This window comes from Peromyscus californicus, unplaced genomic scaffold (genome assembly GCF_007827085.1).
Source record: "Peromyscus californicus insignis strain IS unplaced genomic scaffold, ASM782708v3 Scaffold_4__1_contigs__length_199733344, whole genome shotgun sequence".
NCBI classification, from domain to species: domain Eukaryota; kingdom Metazoa; phylum Chordata; class Mammalia; order Rodentia; family Cricetidae; genus Peromyscus; species Peromyscus californicus.
This window is the reverse complement of record NW_026294562.1, coordinates 160,538,458-160,557,617: the sequence shown is the minus strand read 5'-3', so window position 1 is coordinate 160,557,617 and position 19,160 is coordinate 160,538,458. Positions and strand designations below refer to the sequence as shown.

The 19,160-nt window shown below is 54.3% G+C and overlaps 2 protein-coding genes across 2 annotated transcripts; one reads left to right on the top strand and one right to left on the bottom strand.

The window, feature by feature from the left end:
- The first annotated feature begins 3,028 nt into the window (after window positions 1-3,028).
- On the top strand, window positions 3,029-14,911 carry Atp4a (ATPase H+/K+ transporting subunit alpha). Its single transcript, XM_052761756.1, has 20 exons — window positions 3,029-3,110; window positions 3,358-3,561; window positions 4,514-4,627; window positions 4,846-5,098; window positions 5,258-5,526; window positions 6,033-6,231; window positions 6,533-6,642; window positions 6,726-6,860; window positions 7,187-7,379; window positions 8,389-8,564; window positions 9,431-9,567; window positions 9,653-9,803; window positions 9,897-10,065; window positions 10,156-10,310; window positions 11,736-11,859; window positions 12,159-12,304; window positions 13,636-13,769; window positions 14,108-14,209; window positions 14,303-14,394; window positions 14,565-14,911. Exons 1-20 carry the CDS (start codon window positions 3,054-3,056, stop codon window positions 14,591-14,593), a joined length of 2,949 nt encoding a protein of 982 aa, XP_052617716.1. The 5' UTR covers window positions 3,029-3,053; the 3' UTR covers window positions 14,594-14,911.
- A 2,383-nt stretch (window positions 14,912-17,294) lies between these two features.
- Window positions 17,295-19,121, bottom strand: Tmem147 (transmembrane protein 147). The gene is made up of 7 exons (XM_052761908.1): window positions 18,918-19,121; window positions 18,776-18,845; window positions 18,218-18,277; window positions 17,998-18,134; window positions 17,797-17,881; window positions 17,581-17,702; window positions 17,295-17,496 (listed from the first exon to the last, which is right to left on the bottom strand). Exons 1-7 carry the CDS (start codon window positions 18,992-18,994, stop codon window positions 17,373-17,375), a joined length of 675 nt encoding a protein of 224 aa, XP_052617868.1. The 5' UTR covers window positions 18,995-19,121; the 3' UTR covers window positions 17,295-17,372.
- Between the last annotated feature and the right edge of the window lie 39 nt (window positions 19,122-19,160).

Sequence of the window (19,160 nt, the reverse complement as noted above, 5' to 3'; positions counted from 1 at the left end):
AGATACGCTTCCAAAATGCACGAGTCAAGGAAGCCAGAAAAGGCAGACGAAACGAAGAGATGCCAGCACAAGGGGCATGCCAACTCACATGAGGTGCAATCTGGACCAACTCCCAGACTGCCAGGACTTCGGTGGGAAAACTGGGGAGAGTCAGATAAAAGTGCCTTATTTATGTTATTTATGTTAATTTTTGAAGTTGTTCACCTGACTATACTTAGGTCAAAAATGTCCTTATTCATAGGCAGCAGCTGCCTGAATATAGTTAAAAAGCATCTTGTTCCTAGCCAGGCATGTCTGTAGCCCCAGCATTTGGGAGATGGAGGCAGGAGGGTTAGGAGTTCAAGGTCATGGGTCACAGGAGAGAGACCCACAAAACCCAGACAAACAAAACTTCCTATCTATGGGTCTTCTAAATAATTCAACCAGAGCAAAATTAAAATCTCTTGATCGGTTGATCAATCCATCAGTCTATTGAATTGTCCCTATCTATCTATCTATCTATCTATCTATCTATCTATCATCTATCTATCCATCCATCGATCTACTTACCTAACACAAATGCATCAAATTGCTAAAATGTTCATTTTACGGTTTCTGTAATGTACAGATCTGAAATATTTAAATATTAATAACATTAATATTAACTTGTATTAAAATTTACAATAGCATAATAACACTAAGACTTGAGAGAGAAGAGAAAGCCACAGCGGGGAGGCCAAAGGGGGCTCCCCTGTGTTGGCAAAGGTCTGAATAGCATCTTAGTCAACCATCTGCTGCCATGGACGGTGTTGGTATCCCACCCCCATCTGTGACTTTGCTTGTAGACATGACCCCCTCCCTCCCACAGCTTCCCCAGGTCCTGAGCATGTTGGGGGCAGAGGCTGGTAGGCCAGGGTGTGGGTTTGAAAACAATGAGTGGCATCTGAGGCATTCCCAGAGAGTGAGACTTCCCGAGAGCCTGCTCAGTGCCCCAGGCTTGTACACGGGTGCTCCCACCCACCACTGAGCCAAACCCTGTTCACACTCAGGTATGGTGTGCTGGGGGCAACAAAGGCAAGCAAGTCCCGGCTCTCCTCCACATGGAGCCCGATGGCCAAATGAATGAAGTACAATGCCAGATTGGAGCGGGATGTGTGGTTGGTGGAAGTGAACGGAATGCTATGGTACAGCAGAGCTTCGGGGGGGACCCTCAGAAAAGGTGGCATTAGCACCGAGACTGGAAGGAGATGAGAAAGTGCCACACAGATCTCTGGAAAAGGGAACCAGAGAGACGGTGCTCCAAATGCCAAGGCCTGGGGCATAAATGACTTCAGTGTGTACAAAGCGTAGCACATATTGAGGGATCCAGCTCAGGAACTGAGACAGGGAGGCTCATGGGGTAGAGCTCATAGGAAATATTAGGAGTGAGGAGGGAGAAGCTAGTGAGTGTCAGAATGGCACAAACTTCAGCATGCTTGGCTCAGATGAGGTTCGTCAGTGTTCCGGGGAGTTCACTGCTGTGCTGTCAGTGTGCCTATCTCCTCTTGGGGCTCCTGGAGAAGGGTGGGCATCTTCAGCCAGCTGGGTGTTGAGGAGCTCAGGTTGCCCACCTCTTACTTCCCCAGGTGACCTGCTTCCAAGGAGGACATTGCCAAGGCAATTATCTTATCAGCTACACCTACACATGTCCTTGGAGACATGCTCACTCATACCAAAGGTCCTACCGCTTCCCCAGCCTAGCCTCTCCCTGCTGCCCCTAGGGATCCCTGCCTGGGGAACATGGAGGGGTCTCTCAGACTTCCTGACACCTGGCGCCCAGCTCGGACAAGGGCCATTAGATACAGCCTTTCCCCAACGTGCACCTTTGTTTCTCTGAGCAGACTGGCGAGGGGACAGGGGGGTGACTGGGAGCTGTGGGTGGCAGCTAGAGGTTTAGCGTGCAGTTGGGACCCCGTTTCACTCCCACAAGCCTCTGTTTCCTGCCTCTGCACAGTAGGAATGATAGATTTGATCTCACAGGTGACTGTGCACATGCCTTAGGGCTCACAAGAGGATACTGTGCAGGTGATCTGCCTGGTCCCTACTGGACCATGTCCTAGACTAGGGTTGAGCAAGTGACTTGACTTCTCTATGCCTCAGTTTCCCCACCTGTAGTGGGTATTCCTCACCTCCAAGGGTTTCTGGAAGATTAAATAAATGAATATGTGAAAGCCCCCAACACATTGCTGGCATGAAGTGAGTACCCCGTGTTTGATTTACAGCTCTCCTGGTTGATTTACGGCTGTTACAGGCCAGGGGTTCCTGATCTGAGTGACAGGTGGCAACAGGGTTTGGGCAGGTTGGGACAGCCCAGTAGAAAATGTCTGAGTTGTCCAAGCCTGAAGGTTACCCCAAGGAGCCTCATAATCAGCTGTAATCAGCTGGTTCTGCTCCACCCCCACTCCTCCCTGGGTATATCAAGCCTGGTCCAGACCCTAACTGAGCTCTATAGACCAAAGAGGGCAGAGCACGGGCACCATGGGGAAGGCAGTGAGTGGCACCTGGGGATGTTTGGGGCTGTGTGTGTGCGGGGGGGGGGAGGGCGGGCATGCATTAGAAGTCCCATGGCACCTGATGTCTCCTTTGCTCCATCCCATCCTCAGGAGAATTACGAACTGTACTCAGTGGAACTGGGGTCTGGCCCCGGTGGGGACATGGCCGCCAAGATGAGCAAGAAGAAGGCGGGCGGTGGGGGAGGCAAGAAGAAGGAGAAGCTGGAGAACATGAAGAAGGAGATGGAGATTGTGAGCACGGGATCTGGAGCCTGGGCAGAATTGAGGTGGGGGTTGGGAGCCCGTCAGTGGGCAGGGCGGGGCTGCGAGAGCCAGACAGTGAGGGTCCCGTTCCATCCCCCAGAACGACCACCAGCTGTCAGTGTCTGAGCTGGAGCAGAAGTATCGGACCAGTGCTACCAAGGTGAGCTAGGAGTGGAAGGGGCATAGTGAGGGCAAGACGGACAGGGAGAGAGAAGCACCAGAGAGGAGTGCGCGTGCGCGCGCGTGGGTACGCACATGTGTGTACTGGGAGGTGGATAGATGAAGAGAAAGCGAGAGATACCGAGAGAGAGAGAGGAAGAGAGACATGGAGAAGAGGTGAAGAAAGACCTAGAGAAACAGAGGAAAGGGGGAGAGGGAGGGAGAGATGGAGAGGAGAGGAGTTAGAGACTAAAGAGAGAGGGGAGAGAAGAAGGGAGAGAAGAGAGAGATGGAGGGAGAGAGAGGACATGGGGGAAAGGGGAGAAAGAAGAGAGAAGGAGGGAACAAGAGAGGAGGAGAGAGAAAAGAAGGGTGAAGGTAAGACCCTGTGGCCTCAGCCGTGACCATACCTGCCCGCCCCCAGGGCCTGACTTCCAGTCTGGCTGCTGAGCTGCTGCTGAGGGACGGGCCCAACGCACTGCGGCCCCCTCGCGGCACTCCTGAGTATGTGAAGTTCGCCCGGCAGCTGGCAGGCGGTCTGCAGTGCCTCATGTGGGTGGCTGCTGCGATCTGCCTCATTGCCTTTGCCATCCAGGCCAGCGAGGGCGACCTGACCACAGACGACAACGTGAGTGCAGGATGCTTCGGGGCAGGCCTGGGGAACGGTCACACTGAGCCCAGGACTCCCAACAGATGGATGTAGAAGGAGGATACGGAAACATTGAGATGCAGTTCTGAGACAGGGCCGGAGGCCGGAGGACACTGGGCTATGGGACAGACCCGAGGACATAGGTCATGAGGGACTCTTGGATGGGGGAACACCAGTGGGAAATGGAACTGCAAAATCTAAGATAAGAGGAAATGAGAACATAGGACAGGTCAAGGACATGGGGCAGGGGACACAAGGACTTGGACTGAGACATAAGGGACACTTAACACCAGACACAGCACACAGAGACACAGAGGGTAGAGGAAATGGAGATGTAGATAGGACATTGGATACGTGTCAGGGTCAGACAGAGGACATGGGGTGACATGTGTGACACTGGACACAGGCTTGAAAAGTCATAGGTCAAGTGATGTGGGATTGGTACTCGGAGGTGCACAGACTTGGCATTTGGGACACGCAGATACCAATCACGGCATAGGTCTGCAGCACTGATCCAGGGATGGAGACCAGATGACACAGGGACCGGTGGGCACAGGGGCACAGGGTGGCATGTGAATTAGGAAAAACAATATGAAACATGGGACAGAAACACGAGGAGACATGTTGGATGCAGGCCTTAGGGGAGGCAGGAGTAGACCAAGAAACATGGACCCATATGGCAACATGGGAGACCAGGAGCCAGGGGCTGTGGGATTAGGAGCGTGGACACAGACACTGGAGATATAAGGCAAGTGGACTGGCATTTATAGACCACGGGGACCTGGCTTGGATTGTAGGAATAGCACATGAGGCTTCTTGGTAGAGTGAAGAAATTCCCAGGAACACCAGGGGACTCTGGAGAGGGACAGTGGGCTTGAAGAGGGGGCTTCTAACTCCTATGTATAAAACCTTTGTGCGTCTCACTCTGCAGCTGTACCTGGCGCTGGCACTCATTGCTGTGGTTGTAGTTACTGGCTGTTTTGGCTACTACCAAGAGTTCAAGAGCACAAATATCATCGCCAGCTTCAAGAATCTCGTACCCCAGGTAGCTCCTCCAGCCTGCTACCTCTTTCTTCAGATTCCCAGAGTCTCCAAACCACCCCAGGCCGTGTCCTGCCATCTCCAGGGGGACCCATCCCACCAGCCCCAATCTGTCCTTATTTATGGCTTCCATCTCCTGTGCTGGCCTTCAGCTCTTCCCAATTATCACCTCCCATGACTCCACGACAGTAAGCAACTTCTATTGCCATCCCTGCCCCACAGCAAGCCACTGTGATCCGAGATGGGGACAAGTTCCAGATCAACGCAGATCAGCTTGTGGTGGGCGATCTGGTGGAGATGAAAGGCGGGGACCGTGTCCCAGCAGACATCCGAATTCTGTCAGCCCAGGGCTGCAAGGTGGACAATTCCTCACTCACCGGAGAGTCTGAGCCGCAGACGCGCTCACCTGAGTGTACACATGAGAGTCCCCTGGAGACCCGCAACATCGCCTTCTTCTCCACCATGTGTCTGGAGGGTCTGTGAAGCATTGCTACCCTGCCCTGAAGCCACACAGCCTCCACACTTCCCATAGCAGCCCTTTTCTGTTTTCTCTGATGCATGCCACATGCCTTCCCACCACAGAGCACTCCCCTGATGCTGCCCACCCCACCCTGAGCTCTCCTCTCCATGGCAGGCACAGCGCAGGGCCTGGTGGTGAGCACAGGTGATCGGACCATCATTGGGCGCATAGCATCGCTGGCCTCGGGTGTGGAAAATGAGAAGACTCCTATTGCAATCGAGATTGAACATTTTGTGGACATCATTGCGGGCCTGGCCATCCTCTTCGGTGCCACATTCTTTGTGGTGGCCATGTGTATCGGCTACACCTTCCTTCGGGCCATGGTCTTCTTTATGGCCATTGTGGTAGCCTACGTGCCTGAGGGGCTGCTGGCTACTGTCACAGTGAGTAGGGGAGACAGAAGGAGGTGCAGGGAACAGAGAGCTGCTTGTCTGATCACCCCACCAGACTTCCACCCATCACCCTCGTACCGTCTATCTATCTATTCCCCTCCCCACCCAACATCATCCATCCATTTAGTAAATATTTACCAGGTTGCTCTGGGCTGGGCCCACAGCACACACCAGGGCTCAGAGATGAACAAGTGGGTCCTGGACTAAGGAAGATGAGGTCCCGTAGGAAGTCAGCCCCAGCCCAAGACCCACCTAGAGAAGGGAGGATCAGAAGTCATTTTCTCATTTCCATTGTGTTGATATGAACTGAGAGAGAGCTCGGAGGGAGTATCTGGTGATACTGGGGATGGCATGGGCTGCAAACAGCTTGGAGGGAAGAACGTTTTGCTTTTTGGCTCGAGGAATGCTGCACTCAAAGTATAGCAGCTGGAGTACAGGAAGGAGACATAGGGCTGGTGGCAGGGCCTGGCCATGCCTGTGTCCCCATCTGTCTGCAGGTCTGCCTGTCACTGACAGCAAAGCGTCTGGCCAGTAAAAACTGTGTGGTCAAAAACCTCGAAGCAGTGGAAACTCTGGGCTCCACATCAGTCATCTGCTCAGACAAAACTGGAACTCTCACTCAGAACCGCATGACCGTGTCCCATCTATGGTTTGACAACCACATCCACACAGCGGACACCACGGAAGACCAGTCAGGTGTGGGGGTGGGAGGGGAAGGCGCCAGAACCGGATGTAGTTGGTGGTCTGATGGGGAGCCTGGGGCAGGCTTTGCATTTATGAGAAGTGGCAGGTCCAGGGTCCTGTGAGGGAGTTTAGCAGGTCTGTGAAGGGAATCTGGACTCCTGGAGGCTCAATATGGTGTTTGGAGAGAGCTCTGTCTTGGGATACGAAGAGGAAGTGGGGTACTATCCATGCCTGATCGTGCAGTGGGAGGGGCTCTGCTCTGGTTTGGGAGGTCGACTCCCTTGAGGTCCCAGTCCTGACGTCTGGTCTCCAGGGCAGACATTCGACCAGTCCTCGGAGACGTGGCGGGCGCTGTGCCGCGTGCTCACCTTGTGCAACCGCGCCGCCTTCAAGTCTGGCCAGGACGCAGTGCCGGTGCCCAAGGTGAGAGACTGGGGGATTCCAGAGAGTGATGTCTGGAGCCTGGTGACGCGGGCTCCGACCCTCATACTGGACCCTGTTCTCAGCGCATCGTGATCGGAGACGCGTCTGAGACTGCGCTGCTCAAATTCTCGGAGTTGACGCTGGGCAACGCCATGGGCTACCGGGACCGCTTCCCCAAAGTTTGCGAGATCCCCTTCAACTCCACCAACAAGTTCCAGGTGCGCTGCGCATTGGGCATGATCCACAACAGGCCAAGCCACAGTGGGGGCGGGCCTCTTACTCTTCCAGACGAGGCTCAATTTCGGTCAATCCAGCTCACGATCCCGCCCACATTCGGATAGACCACGCCCACACACTAGTCCCTGCTCAACCAAACCTCACCCATAGCACTAGGCAGAGGGGCATCTCTGCTTCAGGCAGGACCCTGCACTCTTAGGCCCCGCCTCCTCGTGTGACCACGCCCCGTAACCATGGCCACATCCGTCGACCCCACCCCTCCAAGTCTTACTCAGTCCCGCAGCTCCGTCCCTCCCTCCGCCCACAGCTGTCCATCCACACACTCGAGGATCCGCGGGACTCCCGGCACTTGCTGGTGATGAAGGGCGCCCCCGAGCGCGTGCTGGAACGCTGCAGCTCCATCCTCATCAAAGGCCAGGAGCTTCCCCTGGATGAGCAATGGCGTGAGGCCTTCCAGACTGCCTACCTCAGCCTGGGAGGCCTGGGCGAACGCGTCCTTGGTGAGAGACGCCCTGGGAGGAGCAGTGTGTGAAGAGGGATGGGCACAGACCCCTCCAAACTGCCTGGCCCAGACCTGACCTTTTGGGTTTTTTTCGTGTGGCCCTGCGGATGGAGCCCATGGCCTTGTAGCTTTGTGCATGCTAGGCAAGGCTCTATGGCTGCTGGCCCTAACTTCTCCCACCTCTGGCCCAGGGGCTGGTCTGCCCCAGCGTCACCCCGATTTCCCTTCACTGTGTCGTTCCTGACCCCATAACTGACACTCTTAGGTCTTCACCCTGACTACCCCTGTACTTACTTTGCCTGCACTTCCTCTTTTTCCAGCCCTTGCTCCATCTATGGTCCCATGTCCTCTTGACTTTCTGATCTTTCCTAGTCCTTATCTCCATGCTGGACCTTCCCCAGGACCCTTGTCCTGTTCTCTGCGCCAGCCTTACTATTCATCCTGGCTGTCCAGAACTCCCTCTGTAGCCCAGGCTGGCCTCCAACTCAGAGATTGCCTGCCTCTGCCTCCCGAGTGCAGCATTAAAGGCGTGTGCTACCATGTCCCTCCTTTGTCTTTATGTGATCCCCCCAACTTTTGTCTTCCCCTTTCAACTTCCCTAACCCCTGGGAATCCTGGAAGGCACAGACCCGTGGTCCAGTTCTGCCTGTCACTTAACATTGAAAGAAATGTTTCCTCTCTCAGCCTCCCTTTATTCCTTTCCTTCCTCCCTCCCTCCCTCCCTCCCTCCCTCCCTTCCAACAACCTAATGTAGCTGAGATTGTCCTGGAACTCTGGATCCTCCTACCTTTACCTCCCAAGTGCTGGGATTACGGGCCATCCTGGCTCTGAAACTCAGTCTCCTCATATGCAGGGTGGGGGTGCGCCTCATAGGGTGAGTGAGGATGGGCTCAGGAGCTGGCATCCACAGGTGGTGCAAGGGGCCTGTTACTTCACAAGCTTGGCTCTGCTGGTCCTGCTAGCACACCATCTGCCCAGACTCCTCTCACTCTCATTTTTCTGGTCAGGTTTCTGCCAGCTCTACCTGAATGAGAAGGACTACCCACCTGGCTATACCTTCGATGTGGAGGCCATGAACTTTCCAAGTAGTGGCCTCTGCTTTGCGGGACTCGTATCCATGATTGACCCTCCCCGGGCCACCGTCCCTGATGCTGTGCTCAAATGCCGCACGGCAGGCATCCGGGTATGCCAGCTGGGGATGAGGACAGAAGATGACAGAAACCCACCTGTAACTGTCCTGAATTAAACTGTACTGGCTCATGATACAGAAGTTCTGGGGAAGGAGGCTCCATGTATAGCTGTATCCAGGAGCTCAGGGCAGTTAGGAAGCTGCCTTTCCCCGGTTCTAGTTTCCTTTATGTCTCTTCCGGCTTTAATCTCAAGCAGCACTTCAGTGCAGAGAAGACAACACACCTCCACTCTCAGCAGCTTTCATTTCCAGCTCCCACCTCTCCCGTTCAGTCGGGTCACATGTTCATCCCCAAAGCAGCTGTGGTGGCTGGGGGATAGAATGCCTTCACTGGCCGGCCATGTCTGGGCTTACTTGCTTGGTCTTGGCCATGGAACTCGCTTCAGTCCATAGCCTGGGAAGAGCCACTGAGCTGTCTACCTGTTTACTCCTCGCTAGGGTGCTGTATCTCCAGCACCTCAGGCATGTTCTTGCCTCAGGACCTTTGCACCTGGCTATTCTTTCTGCCAGAGGCGTTCTTCCTACAAATCTGTGTGGCCAACTCTTCACGTTTAGGTCTCTGCCCTTATGTCACCTCCTCAGTGAGGTCTTCTTTGTGCACATTTAGGCCACTGCTTCCCCCAGTGAGTTTATTTTCCCCCCTCTTAATGTGCTGTACAGTTCACTCCCTTATCTTGCCCACTTTCTATCTCCCTGCATTAGAATGTCAGCTGTGTAAGGACAGGGACAGTTGTCTCTTTTGTCTGGCACAGCAGGTGGTCATGCTTGCCGAATGATGATTGTGTCAGCAGATATCTACCAGGGAGGATGGGGACGCTGCACTGGTCTGAAGAGGTAAGGATGTGCTGGTCTTCCCACAGGTGATCATGGTGACCGGTGACCATCCCATCACAGCCAAGGCCATCGCAGCCAGTGTGGGCATCATCTCAGAAGGCAGTGAGACAGTGGAGGACATTGCTGCCCGCCTCCGCATGCCTGTGGATCAGGTTAATCGGAAGTAAGTCCTCATCAGCCCTCCCTGTGGTTCCTCCTCACCACGCCCCCCCATAGTGAGACCCCAGTGAGACCCTCTCCTCCTGCAGGGACGCCCGGGCCTGTGTGATCAATGGCATGCAGCTGAAGGACATGGACCCATCTGAGCTGGTGGAGGCACTGCGTACCCACCCTGAGATGGTGTTTGCTCGCACTAGTCCCCAGCAGAAGCTGGTCATTGTGGAGAGCTGTCAGCGGCTGGTGAGGCCCTGCTGAGGAGAGTGGTGATGGGCTAGGCTGGCCACGGGCTGGTGTCTGTCTGACCCTCCTACTCACCTGACCTGCTGCCCTCAGGGTGCCATCGTGGCTGTAACAGGGGATGGTGTGAATGACTCCCCGGCCCTGAAGAAAGCCGACATTGGCGTAGCCATGGGTATTGCTGGCTCGGATGCTGCTAAAAATGCTGCTGACATGATCTTGCTGGATGACAACTTTGCTTCCATTGTGACGGGCGTGGAGCAGGGTCTGTGCCCTGCTAGGGACGGGGCAGGCCATGAGGGCTCAGGAGGAAGCTGGCTGGGAGGAGGCTGAGGTACCTGCTTTGCCCCCACAGGCCGACTGATCTTTGACAACCTGAAGAAATCGATCGCCTATACACTGACCAAGAACATTCCAGAACTGACACCCTACCTCATCTATATCACTGTCAGTGTGCCCCTACCCCTTGGGTGCATCACCATTCTCTTCATAGAACTCTGCACAGACATTGTGAGTCTCCAGTCTGATGCTTGGGTCCCCCACCCCATTGTGCCCCCAGACATATGCTCATGGATGGACATGATGGACCAAGATCATTATGAATACTTTCAGATCAACAGACATCTAGAAATAGACACAGAGGTTGGCAGACAGGTAGACAGGAGAGAGCCACAGATACAGAAGACTTACAGACACTTAGACAAACACATACCAGTTGGGTGCATGACTAGAATCCTAGCACACGAGAGGCAGGGACAGGAGAATATCAAGTTTGAGGCCAGCCTGGACTACACAGTGAGACCCTGCTAACAAAACAAAACAGAAAGCAAGAATAACTGGAGTTGTTTGCAGACATAGGTATCTAGCCATGAGTGGTTAACAGACAGATATCCCACAGCACACAGGGGGCAGACCTTGTGATGCAGCCCTGAAGGCAGCAGACATGGGCCCCTTTTGAAGGGTGTGCTCAACACCTTACCCGTGCTGATTCAGCTAAGTGCACGCTAACTTACTTAATGTTCTCCTCACTGCCCTCAGGACGGGCTTTCTTGTGATTCTCGCCATCTTGCTGATCATCTGACTAAGCTGATCACAGACAAGCTGAGTGGCTTGCCCCAGGTCCCTCAGCTAAGGAGTGGCCCCAGCTGGGATCTGAGCTCAGGCAACCATGTTCCCTAGGACCTGATCAGTCCATTCTGCTTCCATCCCAGCAGTGACTGTCCCTTCACACACACACACACACACACAGGTGGGGGGGTCTGGTGTTACAGCACATGCCTGTGACCCTAACATTTGGGAAGCAGAGGCAGGAGGTCCGTGAGTTCGAGGCTCTCTTTAGCTACATAGTGAGTTCACAGTCAGCCTGGGTTACCTACAAACCCTTAGAGAAAGGTGTGGGTGAGGGCAAGGGAGAGAGAAGGGAGAAGAAAGGCATAGCAACAGGAAACAGACTGGAGTACCACAGCGCAGAGAACGGAAATACAGAGAAAGAGGAGGAAGAGTGGGGGGGAGGGAGAGGGAGAAGAGGGGCCAGCCAAAGGGCAAAGGCTACTGGGACTGAAGCAGACATTTGCCAAGTGTGCTGGTGCACACCTGTAATCCCAGCACTTGGGACACTTGGGAGAAGGTAGGAAGAACAGGAGCTCAAGGCCAGCCTCAGCTACATAGTGAGTTTGAGGCCAGCCTCAGCTACATGAGACCCTGTCTTAAACAAAACAACAAAAGGCAGACATTTGTATGGAGATGGACACTAGGACTCATGTGACCCAGACATGCCAAGTGGCCCAGGTTGTTGGGCAGGTGTGGCTGGGTGCGGCTGCAGGACCTCCCTCCTGTTCTTACCTAGAGGTGTGTCTGTGAGGTGGTTGGCTTTAGGGTGAGAGGAGTCAGTGGCCCAGGCTACCCCCAACCTTGCATCCTTCTGCTCCTGGCTAGTTCCCATCTGTGTCCCTGGCATATGAGAAGGCCGAGAGTGACATCATGCACCTGCGTCCACGGAACCCCAGGCGGGACCGGTTGGTCAATGAGCCCCTGGCTGCTTATTCCTATTTCCAGATTGGTAAGCCCTGTCGCCCAAGACTGGGATCCCTAGGCACTGCCCATCTGCTGTGGGCTTCCTAGCTGGGGCTCTGGGGCTCGGTTGCTATATGTCCCTATCAATTCAAGGTGGCCTTTCTGGTCCCAGTGTATAATGCTAACCCTGCTGTTTCAGGGTCAGTGCTTAGTCTTTGGGGGTTCTCTCTGTTTCTCTGTGCGTGTTTCTTGTATTTTGGGTCCCATGTCCCTGCTGTGTATGTGCTTGTTTCTTGTGTCTGTCTCCATCTCTGTCCCCACACTCCTGTGTCTCACCTTCTCCAGGTGCCATTCAGTCATTTGCAGGCTTTGCTGACTACTTCACCGCCATGGCCCAGGAGGGTTGGTTCCCTCTGCTGTGTGTGGGGCTGCGGCCACAGTGGGAGGACCACCACCTACAAGATCTTCAAGACAGCTACGGCCAGGAATGGGTGAGCTCTGCCTGCCATCCCCTTCCCACTTCCTCTTGCCTGGTGCCGTGTACCTTTGTTGGGATAGTTCAGCCAGCATCTTGGACAACGCCCCCCCCCCCCCCCTCCAACCTCTGTAGTTGCTGTGGGGAGGAGACTTTCCCTCACCATCCTTGGCTCCACCTTCTGCTTCCCAGGCTCCCAATAGAGGTGGCCCTCTTGCTGCAGACAGACCACTTTATCTCAGGCTCACCTGGTCTTCTTCTGTCATTTTCCCCATAATGTCATTCACACAGAGTTCTGGTGTGTGGCACCTATTTCATTGAAGGCTTCAAGGATAGTGAGGCCAGCTGTAGCCAGCTGTGGCCAGCTGTGTTTAGTTTGTCTTGAATAGTAACATGTTCCCCATAGCCGCTATCACAGTTAGGAATGCAGTCTAGGCCAAGTGGCGGTGGCACATGCCTTTAATCCCAGCATTCAGGAGGCAGAGCAGGCGGATCTCTGTGAGTTCAAGGCCAGCCTGGTCTCCAGAGCGAGATCCAGGACAGGCACCAAAAACTATACAGAGAAACTCTCGAAAAGCTAAAACAAACAAACAAACAAACAAACAGAATGCAGTCTGGAGCTAGCCTGGATTCACTGTACTATATGGATCCTATAAGCTGTTTTGTGGCCTGTCCATGCCTCCCTTCCCAGTCTGTTCCAGAAGAATTCACATCATCTAAGAATTCACTTGAAATGTAAGTTCTCAGGCCCCACCTGGGGCCTCTGATCAGAAACTCTGGGAGTGGGGCCTCCTGGGAGTCTGGTGCCTGTCATTCTGCTGTTTTACTAGATGGATGAAAGAGATATTGCACTGGCTGCCTGGAGCCCAGGTGACTCCTACACTATTGGCAACTATTAAGATGAATGGTGGATCTCTGTGAGGTCCAGGCCAGTCAGGGCTACATAGTGCCACACACACACACACACACACACACACACGCACACGCACGCACGCACACCCGCACACAGACTGGTGTTGAAGGAACAGCATATACAGCAGCTGCCCCCCATGTGGGGTATGCATTCTCTATTGCTCATGTCCCTCTCTCTGCCACCTCCTTGGCCACTGTCACTTTTCTCGGAGGATCCTCCAAATCTCCTTCCCAGGCTCCTTCCTTGGTGTTCAGGGAAAACCCCATGGTCCATCGGTCAGTTCAGGCAGAGCTACCCAAGCCCCTCCAGATGCTGCGGTCCTGCAGCCCCAGCCTGTGATGTGAGAGAAGGGAGTTTAGGGGTCTCAGTGCCCAAGAGGTGGCAGAGGCTCTTGGCCCAGGCTCAGGCTGCCTCTGTCCCTTCCTGGTCTGCAGACATTTGGTCAGCGTCTATACCAGCAATACACCTGTTACACCGTGTTCTTCATCAGCATCGAGATGTGCCAGATTGCTGACGTCCTCATCCGCAAGACACGCCGCCTCTCTGCTTTCCAGCAGGGCTTCTTCAGGTGTCCCCAGCTGTCCCCAGCCCTGCCCTCCAGTCCCCAGTCCCAGAGCCTACCAGTTTCCAACCAGCAAATGCCAGCACCAGATGTAGTGAGCTGAGTGCAAACCATGGAAATATGACCTTACCAGCTGGCCAGTGGCTGCCATCAGGGTCCTCCCTTATCTCAGCTAAGGGCTGAGGCCAAGAGGGCCGGCTCCTGCTCCCGAGGACGGCCATTAGTCACAGGTTTAGGACATCTTCCTACTACTGTGACGTCGGACCCCCTCAGTTCCTCCTATTTTCCAACTTCAGATGGTTGGTCTGTCTCTGTCCCCAGCCTGAGTCCTTCCTCCCCAACAGGAACAGGATCCTGGTGATCGCTATCGTGTTCCAGGTCTGCATTGGCTGCTTCCTGTGCTACTGCCCAGGGATGCCCAATATCTTCAACTTCATGCCCATCCGGTGAGGAGCTGTGAGGTGCTGGCAAAGGGATGAGAGATGTGGGACACAGACCTAGCACAGCCTTGATCCTGCCATCCCTTGCTTGTTCTTCAGGTTCCAGTGGTGGCTGGTCCCCATGCCCTTCGGCCTCCTCATCTTTGTCTATGATGAGATCCGGAAACTTGGAGTTCGCTGTTCCCCAGGGAGTGAGTGCGGAGGCTGGGGGCCTGGCAGTGGGGACTGAGAAGCCCTTAGACCCTTGACCCTTAACATAGGACTTCAAGCCTTTGGCCCTCTACATCAAATCTCTAGTGCTTATAACCTGTTCTTGCTTGTGTAACCCAGCACTGAGTTTCCTTCCTCCTCTCTCTTCCAGGCTGGTGGGACCAGGAACTCTACTATTAGAGGGACTGCAGCCCTTCAGTAATCTCTCCACCTACTAGCAGCATGATGGAGATGAGACTTATGGGCGGCCACCAAAACATCTACACAACTGATTCCCAGCCCTGGCTGTACCCACTTCTGCAGCCCATACACCCCTCTCACCCTCTTGGAGCAGCCACACCCCAGGCAAGACCTCTGAGGTGGGAGGGTTAGACTAAGGAGTTGGCAGTTACTCTGATGTATGCCCATCCCAAGCACTCCATCTGGACAGAAGGTTGCCTGGGGGCTGTTACATACCCCTCATGTTCTGCTGGACAGTAATAAAACCTGACACATCAACTGTGCAGTCACATGTTTACCAGTACCCTCGCCTTCCCACAAACCTACCACAGGGCTGCAGTGTCTGTAGGGACTAGGGCAGAACTTGGAGTGGAGTAGGGATTCAAACAGATTCCCTTGGGGAAATTACTTCCCATTTCTTTGCCTAAGGCACCAAAACTTAAAGACAAGCTGGGATATGACCTCAGATACCATCCAGAACATGGCCTTGAATCATTCCACTACCCCTTGAGCCCTGTATGGGGTATTCTCAGTAGCAACCCCCTCTCCAGCTTCTTGGCACAGGGATCCAAACATCCACAGCAAGCAGCCTGTTGCCAGGGTCCACAGGGTCATCTCGGATTCCATGTGCTGGCACCTGTGCCCTTGTGTCCTTACCAAATCATGGGGGTTCTCCCACAAACTCCTGCCTCCTGAAGAGCCAGCTCCTCCAGTTGCTGGGGACACCCCATCCCCTTCCCTGGGAACCTCTGTGTCAGGAGCTTGTTTGTGCTTCCTGCTGGCTGCCCTACCCCCACCCCTCAAGCCCTCACCTCTGTCATGCCCACATCTGTCTCCAGCCTCTCCTGCTGGGATGGAGGTAACTCACACTGGCCTTTCTAACACTCTCAAACCTGCTCCCGTTTGCTGTCCAGTCTCCCTGACACAGGGTGGGTCTCCCTGGGAAGTGTGGGAGGCTCTTGGGAGCTGTCAAGCCCCAGTGAATGGTGTCCTGGACTCTTGCTCCTTACCTGTCACCTCCCCACTTAGCCTACTACCAATTAACAAAACCAATCAGCTCACTGTCACTACCTCACTTCTAGGCTTCAAGCGACTTCAATACTCTGCTGAGGGACTCTTCCACCCAGGTCTTCTGGCTTGTCTCTTTCCATATCACCACCATGCACAGCTTCCAAAACCCCAAACCAACCCCGGTAAAACTCCCACTGCCCTGGTCAACATCCTAGCCAGCCAGCAGCTCTTGGCCCTGCTACTAGACTATGTCTCAAGCCCTGCTGATCTGGAACCAAAGAGTCTGATGCATCCCAGAAGCCAGGCCATCAGTCCTACCCAGGCCTTTCCATCCGCTCCCACACTTCCTTTTCTGCTTGGCCACTAACCAATCCTTTAGAACTTAGCTGACACGTCCTTCCCTAGCACCCTCCTACCTACAGGTTGGGTAAAGTAGTTTCTGTAAGGTAGTTCCAGTAAACCCTGTTTTCCATCCAGACCTCTAACCACAGCCCCGGCTTCTCCTTTAGGACCCTGGTTAGTTCCGTCATCTCCATGAAGGGACAGGCAGGCCTCAAGACAGGGGTGTACCAGAAACTGATCCCAGAGTACATCCAGTGTGCACCCCATCCACTTTCTGTCCATGCAAAGTCAAGGACATTCTTTACTCTCAGTACACAAAGCTACTGGGGATACTCAGGGCACCGAGGAAGGGTCAGGGAAGGAGGTAGGCCCATGTGATGGAAAAATGTGCCTTCTGTAATCAGACAGTCATGCCGGGCCTACAGAAAGTGTCCTTTCCTATGTCTAAGGTTAAACAACATGCAGAATCTTAAGAGCCCAGTGACAGTGGAAAGACCAAGGCCGAGAAGCGCCTTCCCAGGACTGTAGGCTTTCCATCGAGGTGGAGCTTAAATGGACATTCAAGGCCTTGGTTCTGACATCCTTCTCAGGAAGACAGAGTGGATGGAGCAAAGGCCTAGCCCAATGGCCCACAACAGGCATGATCATCGTGGTGGAATCAGTATCTAGGGCAGTATCCAAGTTGGTGGGCTCGGGTGCTATGTGGCTATTTAGCTGACTCAGAACTCCACCTTAAGAGACTCAGGCCAGGATTTAAGCTGAAGGCTGCAGAACTGAGTCGAAGCATGGAGAAGCTCAGAATCAAGGAACTCTTCATAGTGGCCTATGGCTTACATGATTATAGGAATTTGACTAGGGAAATCATTCCAAGGAGCAGCTCTAGATATATCAAGGGCAAGGGCATAGACTACTATCAACTGTACAATGAAGCACCAGAGTTACAAGCCGAGGATGGTGACCTAGTTAGACAGGTTTCAAATCAGCCCCCTAGCTGTCACACAGCGGATGGATCAGAGTGGGTAAGGAGGGGCTGAGTGTTGGAGGTAGCCAACCCAGGGAAGGCTCCACATGGAAGAGGGCTCCGATCAAGCTGGAAGGAGAGGAGGAATTCTCCTCCACCCAAATCCTCCTCTCCAACTCTAGTGTGCCCATTCCTTAGCTTATTAAGCAATTATCAAGCCCTCAAGCACCCATGGGGAAACCAGGTCTGGCCAGCTTGTCTCCCTGTTTCCAAAGCCAGACAGGCTCTGTGGGACCTAAGTGACGTAGTCCTAAGATTCATTTCTGAGAGAGAAATGGACGCACAAAAAACTTTCCAAACACCGTTTACTTCACTAAAATCTGGAGAGAGGCAGCGAAAAGGTACATCAACACCTGGGCCACCAAGCTAGGAGTGTACATTGACAACAGCAACATACAGGGCCAGGGTGCTAAGGGCCAGCAGTCCTGTCACTACTGCCCGGGCCAGCAGTGCTGTCCAGCTGCCCAAGGAACAAAGATGGACAAAGGTCCTGTGGGGAAAAAAACCACAATGAGGAATGGAAAGAGAAAACACCCCCCCAATTGAACCCAGCCTCAAACCCCAGCCGGCTCACTCCATGACAAAGGCCTTGTAGACACTAAGAAACATCAAGAAGAGAACTGCAGGCCGGAAGGTGTGGTACAAGTCATAGCGAGTTATCATCCAGACCTGGGCTGCTGCCACGATGTAGTGGACCTGCAGGAGGAGGGAAGGAAGTGGCAAGTGGGGCCAAGTTTGGGGGAGAAGTATGGTTAACAGCATAAAGGTGGGTACGGCCAAGACTGCATACCAGACTGATGTTGGAGTCAATGCTCATCTGGATGTATTTCCAGTCAAATTCAATGCCTCGGGCTCCCACCCAGAGAGGAATGCAGCTGAGGAAGGCAAAGGGAGGGGCTCTCTAGTACCCAGACCCCTAACACCCGCTCTGATCCCCACCCTCAGCACTCTGAGAGGCCCAGAAGCCGAGGCTCCAGGCTGCTCCACACACCGGGACATAATGAGCTCGGCAGTGGCCCAGCCCAGGGCAGCCACCATGATCTTGTATTCCCCCTTGCCTGCATTCCGCGACATGACAAGGTTTAGGCCTATCAGGTCTGCCACGTCCACACTGGCTTTCATGAATTCCTGTGGGTCGGGTAGAGACGAGTGAACACAGGGGCCAGGTGAACACACTCCTGCACTCCCTGCCCCTCCCGTGTCCAACTCACCCCAATGAAGTCATAGATGCCACCTTCCCAGGTGGGGAAGAAAGTGGCCAAGAACAGCATCTGAGAAAAGAAAGTGGGAAGGTCACCTGAAGGTGAGGGCAATAAAACTACGCGGACATTGTGGACAGTGATTGAGTTGCAAGAGGAGGGCTGAACGCTGGGTTCTGGGGTTATGCCGGGTGGAAGTGGCAAGATCACAAGAGCAGGGGGGACAGAGAGCAGATGCCCGGTTCCCGAGAAGTCTAGAAGTTCACATGGGAATCTGAAGTCTAGAAATGCCGGAGTGAAAGCATGCCGAGCGTAAGCAGCACCATGCGACACCCTGTGGGTGAAATATCACTTAGCCAACACTTAAGGGGGTTTCTCAGTTTTACCGAAAGTGCTAAGAAAAAGTTGCATCAAGGACTCTCCTGGGCTTCCACCCCTTCTAAGGTATTCGGGCACAGTCCCTAAGCTTTGTCTCGAGGGTGGTCCCATGGAGCGCAACAGCAGCAGATCCGGGTCCCTGAGGTCTGGAATGCCTGGAGGCCAAACACGTGGAGTCCCGGAGTCCCTCACCTTGCATAGCTGCACAAAGAGGTAGGTGACCCCGGCCTGGACACATTTCCAGAAGGCGTTGTACTCGGACCTGAAGAAGTGGGCGGTGAGGGGTCGGCCCAGGACCCGCACCCTCTCCGCCCCGCGCCCGCCCTGCACTCACAGGCCGCTGCACTTGTACGTGATGAAATAGGGAAAGTAGGCGAGGGCAAAGCAGTTCCCGAAGTGGAACAGGGTCATGACGCCGGCCGCCCGGTCCCGCCAGCGCGGAACTCCCCCGGCGGCGCCTCCTCTGGGCAAGGGGTCTCGGCCTCGCCGGCACCCGGGCCTGGCGCCCACCTGACTGCCGTGGCCCGCGCGCGGTCTTATGGGAATTGTAGTCCGGCCTGGCACGTCGCGCGCCATG

What these genes read in the sequence shown, in the direction of transcription:
- Atp4a (XM_052761756.1), top strand. Translation starts at nt 3,054, where the DNA reads ATGAAGAGAAAGCGAGAGATACCGAGAGAGAGAGAGGAAGAGAGACAT. An exon ending in TGTGACGGGCGTGGAGCAGG is followed by an intron (nt 10,066 to 10,155) that starts GTCTGTGCCCTG and finishes TTGCCCCCACAG; the next exon opens with GCCGACTGATCTTTGACAAC. An exon ending in TTATTCCTATTTCCAGATTG is followed by an intron (nt 11,860 to 12,158) that starts GTAAGCCCTGTC and finishes CACCTTCTCCAG; the next exon opens with GTGCCATTCAGTCATTTGCA.
- Tmem147 (XM_052761908.1), bottom strand. Translation starts at nt 18,994, where the DNA reads ATGACCCTGTTCCACTTCGGGAACTGCTTTGCCCTCGCCTACTTTCCC. An exon ending in GCATCTATGACTTCATTGGG is followed by an intron (nt 18,135 to 18,217) that starts GTGAGTTGGACA and finishes CCCGACCCACAG; the next exon opens with GAATTCATGAAAGCCAGTGT. An exon ending in TTGACTCCAACATCAGTCTG is followed by an intron (nt 17,703 to 17,796) that starts GTATGCAGTCTT and finishes CTCCTCCTGCAG; the next exon opens with GTCCACTACATCGTGGCAGC.